General features: G+C 38.1%; 1 protein-coding gene across 1 annotated transcript; it reads right to left on the bottom strand.

Moving 5' to 3' along the window:
* Nucleotides 1-583: 583 nt before the first annotated feature.
* LOC118722981 (protein FAM170A-like) lies at nucleotides 584-12,211 on the bottom strand. The gene is made up of 5 exons (XM_036445122.1): nucleotides 12,142-12,211; nucleotides 6,425-6,574; nucleotides 5,380-5,481; nucleotides 2,662-2,811; nucleotides 584-1,176 (listed from the first exon to the last, which is right to left on the bottom strand). Exons 1-5 carry the CDS (start codon nucleotides 12,209-12,211, stop codon nucleotides 584-586), a joined length of 1,065 nt encoding a protein of 354 aa, XP_036301015.1.
* Nucleotides 12,212-12,984: the final 773 nt, after the last annotated feature.

Here is a 12,984-nt window from a genome sequence, read left to right as displayed (position 1 = left end):
TATATAAGTGCATAGAAAATAAGGGGTGGGCTATAATTGCTTTTGATTCCATTCCTGCAATACCTTATTTTCTTTTAATCATATATTTCTTCCAGCAAAATATTCATGCAAGTGAATATATTATAGGGAGATGTTTGAAAAGCTATATCTTTATTTAAAGAAAGGTTTAGAAAAATATGTAAAATTGTTTAAAAAGTCCAATTTCGTGGAAATGTGGAAGTCAGTGCAGGGGAGGGGTATTAGGATCTGTACTATTAAATACTCTACACTCCTTTGCATCGAGCATGTGTTTATGGATGCTGTAAGTGTGGGTATAATCAATAGATTAGGAAAGAGGATAAGGCAGTATCTGGGATGGTGTGGTCTGCCTTCTGGTCCCTTAGTCTTAGAATTAGAAGCAGCTGTCTGCTCAGATTGGTGGTGTGGTCGCAGAGATGGTGGTGCTAGAAATGGAAAAAAGGTTGGATACTGTGTCTGCTGAGGGGAATGAAGCCTCCTCCGTGGAGTCTAACCTGCTTCACTTCCTCTCTTTTAGGGGCTGAAAACAATCTGTTTAGTTGTACAAGTTTGTCATCCTGTCAAATTATTTTTCCTCCTGGCAACTTAATGTTGACTTTACTAATTTCTTATTCTTCCTCTTACGCTTTTTTAGACGAGCCATGGCTCGATGAAACAAATGGCAGCTGAAGCCCTCCTGGACCCCATGCTCCACATGCTGCTGAAGGGCCGCTAGGCTAGCAAAGACGTGGCAGCAGGCCAGGCACCTGAACCCGCTGTCCAGCGGCCTCTGCAACGGGACCCTGCGATAGAACACCGGAGTTGAAGGTGCTGCGCACCAGCCAGCCTTCTCCCTTTTCTCTTGGGCCGGACTGTCTACTCTGGGCTCAGGGTCATTGAGGAGGTTCTCCCCAGACGTGTGAGAGAGGGGGGCATTTCTATGGACCGCTGTAGTGTAGATCATTTTTTCCATTTTGATCCTTTTTGAGGGAGGTTCCCATCCAAACTCTGTATGGTACAAGACAGCCACACCCCTTTTCATTTGTACACGCATATAGTAAATTTTCCTGAGCCCACTCTCCTTATTACTAGATGAATGTGAAGAACTGGAGGTATCTAAATAGTCAGAGGACATATCCATTTGCACCAGGTCCTTGGGTACAGGTGTCTCCTTGATTCCTATGAAAGAAAATGTCAAACATTAAAAAAATTAGAATGGGTGTGTGACGGCTGTAGGAGCTACAAGGGCCATGATCTACGTGAGCAGGTGAAGTACATCTGTATGTGACATTGCAGAATTCTGGGTGTAGTGAGCTTTATCTGATATATTTACATGGTATAACTATGTGGGAATGAATGAGGATTAGATGTACGTACTTGTGGAGGTCTATTATATTCTGGGACATATGTGGGAATGTTTTGTGATGTTGCTAAAAGGCAATGGCTAATGAGTTGTGTGCATATTTATTATGTGTTATGATAGCACATGTGAGTAGTGCTGGAGTGGTACTGGGTATTACTATGCTACTGCAAGACTGAGGATGTTAGTGAAGGTGTGTTTGAGCTCTCAGACTGTTCAGCTCATGAAGGTCTGAAAGGCTGGTGACTGAAGTGCCATATGGTTAGACACACAGCAGATGAAAATTCATTTCCTTCAGGACATGAAAGTCTTCTAGGGTTTGATATAAACAGATTATCTGTGTGATGGGAATGTTAATTATTTATGGAATTAGTGTGTACACGGGTGAGTCTGAAAATGATTGTATGCAGGAATGAAGGTAAGGATATATCTAGGTAATGCTATTATAGATGGGTTATAAACCTGTGTATTTGAGAGAACAAGTGAAAAGGAGGGGCAATGAGGCAATCCTATATAATAAAGAGCTATTAGACAAATGGGTGTCACACCCTTGTGCCCTTGCACCCTTGCGCCCTCATGCAGGGCTGCTGAGTACGGGCCTGGGAATATGAGGCTGCACCTCCCACCCTGGCACCAGGGCCAGAGGACCTGAGATTGCACCCCTGAGAAAGCACTGGGCCGGGGGACATTAGGCTGAGCCGGGGGACCTGAGGCTGCACCCCCTGCCCTGCGGGGCTTGACAGGGGTGGAGCCAGCCAGATCTGGGTCTCTTGCAATTTAGAGGCATGCACGGGTAGGTCCCACAGTGTGCCCAGACTCTGACATGAGGGATATTTTCATATACATTTTACTAATTTTATTTCTTCTTCGCCATCACTTTTATCATAGACAAAGAATAGCAATATTAAATTATTTCCTCTAATTAATTCCCTTTTAATGTGCATGAATTTCATGCACCAGGCCAGTAGTAGCTTATATGAAGGAGTGCAGATGTATGAGTGTGTAATGATCCAAGTTTGTGCTCATTGAAGAGAAGTTTCTAAGTTAACTCCCATACACATGTCAGCCTTGCACACTATCCCAACCACTGCTGTTCCTCTGCTGCTTTATTGAAAATTTGTGCGGAGGGACCTTGCCCTGTCCTGGAAGGCACACTCCCTACTGGTCACTCTTCATAATTCTTATTCATCTGCCCTGAAGCCCTCTCCTGAACTGAGGGGAGAGTGAACTAAGTAGAGAGTAGGCTGAGCAGCTGAGCTGCATCTTTTGACCAAACCCAAGTCCCACCTTTGTATATACCTTACCGTCCTCATCGTGATGGGAAAGCTTGGATGGTGAGGAAACACAGGAGAAATATTCAGAGGTGGATGCATTTTCTCCTGCTGCCTGTTGGCAGCCTTGGGTCTCCATAAATGACTGATGCTGAGGCACATCTTCTTGAGTGCTCCAGGGTCCTGGTCAGGGAATAAAAAAGCACATTTTTGTGGGGTGTGTGTCAATTAAAAAACTACATGTTGGGTGGACATTATATATCAGACATTATCACTTCACATGGCAATTACTCTCTCAGAATTTAAGGAGACTTTCCCATTGAAATTCCATTTATTCCAAATTATAAGTAAACACATTAAATGGTGTGTTTGGTGGATGTCAGTGGGAGTGAGTGTCTTGTATGCAATTTTTCTGGTGATCTATATGCATCATCAAACACTTAATATCATGTTTGAAGGACAGTATGTTAGGAACTAGACATGGATATCAACTCTATTTTCTCATAAAAAATTATACCAATAGTTGATACATGGTACATGTTTCAAGAAGCACTCTGCATTCATATGTATCTATATTTAGAAATAAATAGAGATATGTAAAAATATAAATATTAATTTTTGAAGAAATTAATTGCTGATTATTATTATATTAATGTTCCTGTTTCATTGTTAACAAAGATTGATGCTCATTATTTAACTGTTTATAATTATCATCACATCTCATTAATGTGTCTGGTAATTGCAATATTCCAATTTTTAGCAATATATAAATATATATACACAGTAAGTGTAATGTGCTTCGTGTTTAAGTTAATAATTTGTTGGTTAAAACTGGCTTAAAAAAGTGTTAAAGAAAAAAAATAAATCAATTAAAATAAATTTTTAAAACTGGCTTAAAATTTAATAATGTATGATTGATTTGTTGTTTGAAAATCTGAATATGGCATGGGTTTTTGTCTGAATGAGGATAGCATGTGTGCTTTGTGTCTGTGAGTTACTTCAACACATTATTATGTGTGTAGATTGCTTTCCTATCATTACAGATTTGTCTACATGTTTAATACATTATGAAGTTTAGGTATGGTATGTTATTATCGAGAATATTTCTGTGAGATATGCGGAATTAACGTATTTTTTTCAAAATATGAGGAAATGTTTAATGAATGCGAGGATGTGAAAAACAAGTTGTAGAAGAGCAGGAATCCTGGGCTTTGAAAAAGATGTCAGAGAGTACAGAGAATGTAATTTCACTGTGCAGTAACAGGAGATTGCATTAGAAAATAAATTGTGAAAAATTGAGTTCTAAAGGGACTAAGACTGAATATGCAAGCTAAAACTTACCAGTCTAACCCTTAAACATTCACCAAATAAAAATGTAATGTTCAGAACATCAACTTTCTAAGTAATCTCAGATTCAAAGCAACCCAAATACTCAGAAAAGTATAATCGGTAAATAAATTATATTCATGCATGATATACTGAATGAACAGACTAACATCACATACAATGTGAATAAATCACACAAATAAAACCATGAGAGAAAGGAGCCAGATACAAAGTATATATTGTGTTCTTCTGTTTACATGAAATTTAAAAACAGAAATACTCATCTAAGTGTGTTAGAAGACAAATAAATTTTAACTGCTTGTATGATATAGACAAAAAAAATAGATCATGGAGAATGTAGATGCATGTGGGGGACTATAAGGAAATGAATGATGGGGAAAGTGAGTGTAAGGGATGACTGATAAGGGATGACTGCTAATGTAAAACTTTGTCTATGAAAATATATAGATATGATGGGATCTTCAACTGGGTATCTCTGTACTCTACATCAAGTTCAGTGTTGAGTATCCTACCACTTGTGTTACTTTAAGTTATTAGTGCTTCACGTAACATAACATGCCCTTGTCTTACTCATAGGAACATACTCTTCCATTTTCCTCTGATAAGACTCTCCTCCCTTTAGGTCATCTCCTATTAATTCCTCAAACACTGTTCTCCACTGATCTCCTTGCACTCATTCTAGTCCTTTTCAGTGTTTTCCCTTGAAATACATTATTTTCACTGCTGATCATATTGAAGATGATGCAGAAGTGTTTGAGGTTTTGTACTGAGAGGCCATTTGTTGACTTAATTTTCAACAAATGGGCAGAACCACTCAGCTCAACTCTGGGTTCTGTCTATATCCCAAATCCCTTTGTGTACTATTCAATAGTCCCTCCTTACCAGCACCAGTTAGCCTGTCTTTAGAGACTAAATTTTCCGAAGAAGAGACCTTCTATGCTTTCCATTCTTGAGTCAGGGCCACTGCCTTGTGTCTGTTCTGCAAAGTATCTTCTCTTAAATTCAACTTTGCTGAGCAATTAAATAAAAATAATGCAAATGTGGTCCATGCTTGTTATCTGTGTATTTATCTGTCCATTAAACAAACAATGAGAGTCTGCTATGTGACATGTTCAGTGAATACACACACAGCTCTCTCTTTATGGAAAGTGTAAAATGATTCCAATGAAAATATAAAATGCACAGAAATATGCTTTGTGTCAATATGTGTCATGGGTGACTGAGTTTGCACAAAAAAATTTATTTTTAAATGGAATAGAGACTGCTCTCTCCTTTCCACCTGGACATACAACTATATTATAGTTATCAGCTTCCCTTAAAGGTAGTTCTCACCATGACATTACATTTATACAATGAAAACAAATGAAATTTACATATGCCACTAACAGGCATCACCATACAAACCTCCTGTGTGCCCCTCCATGATCTTCCATTTCCGTGTAGACTGGGACACAGGCATATTAAGGTCTCCAAGATAGGAAACATTTTGTTGTAATTGATGGAATCCTAGGAAATAAAGTTTCAAACATAAGAAAACTAGAATGTGTGTGAGAGGGCTGTAGGAGGTAAGATGGCCATGCCATATGGGAACATGTAGAGTGAAAGGATATCTCTGTGTGATATTTCAGAATTCTGTGTGTGGTATGCCTCCTCACTTGGGGTGTTTACATGGTGTAATAATGTGTGTGGTATGCTTTATTTGAGGAATGTACATGGCATAATCATGTAAATATGTTTGTGTGGAGTTGTATGGATGTTCTGGGATATATGCCATGAGTGTTTTTGATTTTGTTAAAAGGGAATGGGAAAAGTCTTGGTGGCTGAAGTGGCGTATGGATTAGAAAGATAATATATCAAAGTTCATTTTCTTAGAGGCATATGAGTTTTTAAGTGTTTGGCCTAGAAGGAGGATTTTAAAACAGGTTATCTGTTTGATAGCATGTAAGTAATTTATAGATTTAGTGTGTAATAGGGTAAGTGTGAAGAAATCAAGGTAAGAGTGTATGTACGTAATGCTACTAGAGAGTGGGAAGACAGGTGTGGAATGAAGGTCTGTGTGTTTGAGAGAAAAATTTAAAAGGAGAAATGGGGAGTTACCTGGTATGAAGGAATACAAATGTGTGAGTGTGTGAAGAGGATATCAGTTTTTGCTTCCTGAGGGGCAGATTCTGAGTAAATTTGCAAACACATATCAGCACTGTCCACTACCTCAGCCACAGCAGTCCCCATGCTGTTAAGTTGGAAATGTGAGCTAAGAGATCTTCCTCTGTGTTGAAGGCACACTCTCTACCTGTCCCTCTGAAGAAGTCTTAGTACTACTCTGTCAGTCTAGTACTTAGTACAGTCTGTTCCTGTTTATCATGGGAAAGAGAAATCAGTAGAGACTGGGCCGAGCAGCTGAGCTGCATCTCTTGGTCAAGCTTAGATCCCACCTTTGTATATCCCTTACCATCCTCATCATGATGGGAAAGCTTGGATGGTAAGGAAACACAGGAGAAATATTCAGAGGTGGATGCATTTTCTCCTGCTGCCTGTTGGCAGCCTTGGGTCTCCATAAATGACTGAGGCTGAGGCACATCTTCTTGAGTGCTCCAGGGTCCTGGTCAGGGAATAAAAAAGCACATTGAGTTGAGGCATTTTTGTGGGGTGTGTGTCAATTAAAAAACTACATTTTGGGTGGACATTACATGTTAGGCATTATTACCACATGTGATAATTGTTGTCATAAAAATTAAGATGGCTTTCCCATTTAAAATTCCATTTTCTCTAAACTCTAAGTAAACATTTATTAAAATTGTGTTTGGTGGATGTCACTGGGATTGGATATCTTGTAGGTGATATTTCTGGTGATGGGTATGGATTATCATGTACTTAGAAGTATGCCTGAAAGACAGTATGCATGAACTAAATAGTGGATGTCAACACTATTTTCTCATAAAAAAATGTACAAAAAGGGAATATGTGATGCAAGTTTTATGAAGCATTCTACATGTATATATTGGTATCTAAATTGAGGTACATATATAGAGAGAAGTGAAAATATAATTTTCGAATAAATTATTCATTGTTCTCATGTTACTCTTTCTGTTTCATTGTTAACAAAGCTCAATGCTCATTATTTAACTGTTTAAGACACATGTGTCAAACACAAGGCCCGCGGGCCAAATCCGTCCCGCCAGGCCTTGCAATGTGGCCCGCACCGCGCTGTCATCACTGCACTCAGCTGCGTTTCCATCACAATGACAGTTTATGACTGTTCAGTAAACCATTCGGCCCGCGATTTAGGCTGGATTTTAGATTTTGGCCCCTTCTCTGATTGAGTTCGACACCCCTAGTTTAAGATATCATCATCTCTCATGAATGTTTCTGGTAAATGTATTATTCACATTTTAGCAGTATGGTACAGTGGATGTAATGTGCTTGCTGTTTAAGTTCATATTTGTTGGTTAAAACTGGGTTAAGATTTAATAATGTGTGATTGATTTGTTGTTAGCAATTATGAATATGGGATATGTTTTATGTGACATGGATGACATGTGTGCTTTGTATCAGTATGTTTGTTTAAGCACATATTTATGTGTGTACATTGCTTTTTCTATACTGTTGGATTTGTGTGTGTGTTTTACATATTATGTAGTTTTAATATGGAATGTTATTACTGAGAATATTCCCTTTGAAGCTGGTGGAAGTAGTGCATTTGCAAAATGTGAGGAAGTAATTAAAGCATGTGTGAGGATATTGCCAAGACAGTTTTTGGCTCAGTGGATAGAGCCTCTGCCTGCGAACTGAAAGGTCCCAGGTTTGATTCCGGTCAAGGGCATGTACTTTGGGTGTTGGCACATCCCCAGTAGGGGTTGTGTATGAGGCAGCTCATCGATGTTTCTCTTTCATCGATGTTTCTAACTCTCTATCCCTCTCTTCCTCTCTGTAAAAAATCAATAATTAAAAAAAGCATGTGATGATATGGAAAGCAAGTTGTGAAAGAGAAATAATCTTGTAGATCCTGTACTTTGAAAAAAGAGCAGAGAGTGCAGAGAAGAGTGTGTAAATTAAGTATGCAGTAACACAAGATTGCCTTAGAAATAAAATGGTGAAAAATTGAGTTCTGAAAGGGTTAATATAGAATATGCAAGCTAAGGCCTAGCAGTCCAAATGTTAAGTGTTCCCCAAACAGAAATGTCCATATTGTAAAGTACATGTAAATATAATGCCCAGAACATCACCTTTTCACATAAATCAGATGGAAAGCAACCAACTGCTCAGAAAAGTATAATGAATAAAAAAATTACATTCATGCAATGATATACCTTGAATAAACAAACTGAAATCACATTCAGAATGAATAAATTATACAAATACAATGATGAGAGAAAGAAACCACATAGAAAGCATATATTGTACCCTTCAGTTTCCATAAAATTTAAAAACAGGGTATGTTAGGAGTCAGAGAAATTTCATCTTTCTATGGAGCATGGAGAATTTATATGCTTTGTGGAAGACTCTAATGAATGATGTGAGTGCAAATGGGTCTGATAAGAGATGTCTATGAATGTTAAATATTGGCTATGAAAATATATGGATGTGATGGGGTCTCTGACTTGTGTATGTCTGTACTCTATCTCAAGTTTAGTTCTTGAGTATCCTACCACTTTTGTCCTGTTTTAAATTATTAGTACTTTCACACATTCCTGGTAATATAACATGCCATTTCTCAGGTCCTAGGAACATGTTCTGCAATGTTTCCCTGATAAAACTCTAATTCACTTAGTCCCTCTTCTATTATTGCCTCAAATAGAACACCTTTGTCCACTGATCTCCTTGGGTTTGCTCCAATCCGTGTAAGCGCTTTTCCCTTACAATTCTTTAATCTTAAAAGTATTACATATGTCACCCCTTTTCTCCCATTGTCATCCCATCCACCCCTTGTGTCAGCTAATGGGAAGAAACACTTAGCTCAGCTCTGGGTTCTGTCTAGAACCCAACCTCACTTTGCATCCAACTCAGTTGTCCATCCCTATTAGCACCAGTTAGCTTGTCTTTAAAAGAAATGCAGGATAAGTCATCTGAAAAAGAAGCTGCTCCTGCTTTCCAGCTGGAGTTAGGGCCACTGCCTTTTGTCTATGCTGCTAATTTGCTGAGAAATTAGAAATACAGACATGTGGTCCATGTTTGTTACGTGTATATTTATCTGTCTTTTAAACAAACAAAAAGCTGGCTGCACAGCAAAAACAAACAAACAAACAAACAAACAAAAAGCCATCAACAAATGAAGAGGATATATTGTAGTGGAGGATATATTTACCAATGTTACATTGTAGTGGAGGATATATTTACCAATGTTACATCACATTAAGAGATAATTTCCAAAATATATAATAAATTATAAAACTAAAAACAGGAAAAATTAAAGAAGGCAAAAATCTGAATAGACACATTTCCAAATTCAACATCACTAATCATCAGAGAAATGCATAGAGAAACCCTGGTTGGTGTGGCTCCATTGGATTTGATTCCCAGTCAGGGCATATATCCAGGTTTGGGGTTTCATCCCAATTTGGGGAGCATGCAAATAGCAGCTCATTGATGTTTCTCTCTTACAACAGTCTCTCTCTCCCTCTCTCCCTCTCTTTCTCTCTCTCTCTCTCTCTCTCTCTCTCTCTCTCTCTCTCTCTCTTTCTCTCTCTCTCTCTTTCTTTCTCTCTCTCTTTCTCTCTCTCTCTGTCCCCCTCTTCCATTATATAAAAAATGATGATTTTTTAATCACAAAAAAATGAAATATCAGCTCATACCTTCCAGAATAACCACCATTAATAAACCAATAAACAAGTGTAAGTGAGGATATGGAAAAAACGGTACCCTAGTGCACTGTTGGTGGGAATGCAGACGGTGCATCCTCTGTGGAAAACAGTATGGAATTTCCTCAAAAAAAATTAAAATGTAACTGCCTTTTGACCCAATAATCTCACTTCTGGGAATATACCCTAATGAAATTGAACCCCAATTTGAAAGAATAATATGCACTCTTATGTTCATTGCAGCATTATTTACAATAGCCAAGATCTGGAAACATCCAAAGTGTACATTAGTAGATAAGTTTTTAAAAAATGTGGCAAATTTACACAATGAAATACTATGCAATTTTAAAAAAGAAGGAAATCATACCTTTTGCAACAGCATAGATGGACCTGGAGATTATTATGCTAAGTGAAGTAAGCCAGTCAGAGAAAGACAAATAGCATATGATCTCAGAGGTGGCATCTTATTGAACAAAATAAACTGACAAGCAAAATAGAAACAGAGGCACGGACACATGGAACAGAATGAAAGCTATCAGAGGGGAGGAGAGGGGAGATGGGAAATGTTCAAGGTCAAAGGATTAGCCAAAGCATATATGCATGACCCACAGACAACAGTGTTGTGATGGCCACAAGGAAGGGGGTGAGTGTTTGCTGCGGAGTTGCCAAAGATGAGGGGTCGGGAGGGAAAATGGGAACATCTGTAATAGTGTAAACAATAAATATAAAGTAAAAAAATGATGTAAAGCAATACAAAGTATATAACAATAATACTAATGAAAAAGGTCTACTATGTAAATATTCATTAAACATACACATGGCCTCAACCTTTCTGGACAGGGTAATATGGTTTCTATGAAAAGTATTATATGTGCATTCATATTTACTGTGATAATGAATATCATAGGTTTGCACAAAGAAGGTTATTTTTAAATAGAACAGACTGCTGTCTAATTTCTATCTGTATATACAACTATATTATATTTATAATATTAGCTTCCCTTACAGGTAGTTCTGACAATGTGATTTCTACGAAAGAAATGGCATGTGCCCCTTCCAAACACTGTCTCAGACATCTTCTATGTGCCCCTCAATGCACCTCCCTTTTTTAGGTGACTGGGATGTTGATTTCCTGGAGTCTATTTGAAAGCTGCATGTTAATGATAAAGTTTACATCAGCTTAGTCCCATAAATTATCTCATGGAAGAGACTTGCCCCAAGGCTTATGTGCTGATTTGTGGTATAAGCAAGAAATAGATCCATTTTTATATTAGTCACTAAAGGCTTATCTATTCTAATAAAGTAGAGATATTATGTGTTTTAGAGAGACAAAAAATTGGATCTGGTACATAACTGGTGAGCAATTATGTTAGATTAATTTCACTTTTTCTTTGACTTATTTATATTCTACTAGTATATGTGTGTATATGTGAATAAGTTTGAATGTATGTTTGCATGTCTCATATTTTGTGTTTAATAACATCTCTAAACATGCACTAATATTGTTTTAAAGTGAAATGAAGACAGCCTTTTCTGAAGGTCCACTGGAGGATGCAGAAATGCCAACTAAGTTAGAAATATTAGTCCTCTTTAGAATGTGAGCTACCATTGGAACTTTGGGGGTGGCTCCAATCTGTCACCCTCCCACCAGTGAGCAACGGTTTTAATCTCCATAGTAGCCAAATTATTTAGGTTTCCCATTTTTCCCAGAAAGAACCTAAGCATCCCTTTACTTTAACTATTATTATCAGATTGTTGTGTGGTTTTGTGTTTTCATGCATCCCAGTTATTCTTTTTTCTTTCTTTTATATATTTTTATTTTATTATATTGTATAAAATGTTACATATGTGTCCTTATTCTCCCCCCCCCCCCCGTTACTCCTTACTCCTCCCACTCATGCCCTCACTCCCTATTGCCTGTGTCCATTGTTTAGGCTTATATGCTTGCATATAAGTCCTTTGGTTGCTCACTCCCACTTACCCCCACCCTCCCCTACCATTTTTTCTTACATTTCACAGAAGAGTTCCACATTTAATCTCAATAGTCTATGTTTCTGACATTATACTCTCCTTACACAACTAGCTTTAAGTGTTCCAAGTTATTTCCTGCCTCTCCTTTTCCCTGCTCTCTGTTTCCCCTGATCTCTTCTCATCTCCTTTCTCTCTCTCTTTCTTAAACTTTCTCTCCACTCCCCCATCCTGCCTTCATCTTGCCTCTTTTCCCTTCCTTCCTCTCCCTCTATAGCTCTCTCCCCATTTATCTATCTCTCCCTCTCTCCTTTCCTTCGTCACAACTGAAATTCTCTCCCTCTCTTTCTTTAGAAAACATTACTTGGTTACCCTGGGCCCTGAGAATGTGCTTAACTCATACCTCCTGACATCCTTGCAGTTTTGATGAAATACTTGCTTTCCAGATGTTTTCTTTTTTCCTTAGGCTTCATGGTTCAACTCTATAGAGTCACTCAAATCAAGTACCTTTCTACCCAAACTCTACTTTCATATTGTAAGTTGATGATGACAAGAAATCCAATTACAACAAGTACAATCAATATAAACAGATTACAACCAATAACAAGTCACTTGAGAGACTTCAGCAATCACTTCTCTGACCAGTGCCTAAGACACCACAAGGGCAGTTATGATGCAAATCATCGCTATGCTTTCAGCAGTGTTCCATGACATGTGCATGACATCAGTGCATTCCAGGCTCCAGCTAGTATCAGTGGACCAGAGTGATCCCTTTTATCCAATGGAAACTCTGCTATGAACTTGAAAGTCTTTTAACCCTTTACTCCATATCAAAACTAGAGGATAGATGACGTGAACTCAACTAAGGCAATTATTTTATGTGTCTAAGGCAGTGGACAGCAAACTGCAGCTCCAGAGCAACATGGAGCTCTTTGGCCCCTTGAGTGTGGCTCTTCCACAAAATGCCATGGCCTGGGCGAGTCTATTTTGAAGAAGAGGTATTAGAAGAAATTTAAGTTTAAAAACTGTGGTTCTTAAAAGCAATGTCAATTGTACTGTTGATATTTGGCTCTGTTGACTGATGAGTTTGCAGACCACTGGTCTAGTTACTAAATCTCCCCAATGGTGAGGCCAAGCAGTACCTGAGGAAACTAGGCTTAGAAACCAGTTTATCTCACAGAAATAGTATTACTATTTATATCCTAAGGGCAGTACTATTTAAGTCATGTACAAACATAATATGTAA

The sequence above is a fragment of the Pipistrellus kuhlii genome, unplaced genomic scaffold (genome assembly GCF_014108245.1).
Source record: "Pipistrellus kuhlii isolate mPipKuh1 unplaced genomic scaffold, mPipKuh1.p scaffold_m20_p_2, whole genome shotgun sequence".
NCBI classification, from domain to species: domain Eukaryota; kingdom Metazoa; phylum Chordata; class Mammalia; order Chiroptera; family Vespertilionidae; genus Pipistrellus; species Pipistrellus kuhlii.
Note: the sequence above shows the minus strand (reverse complement) of the source record. Positions and strands in the feature narration are given on the sequence as shown.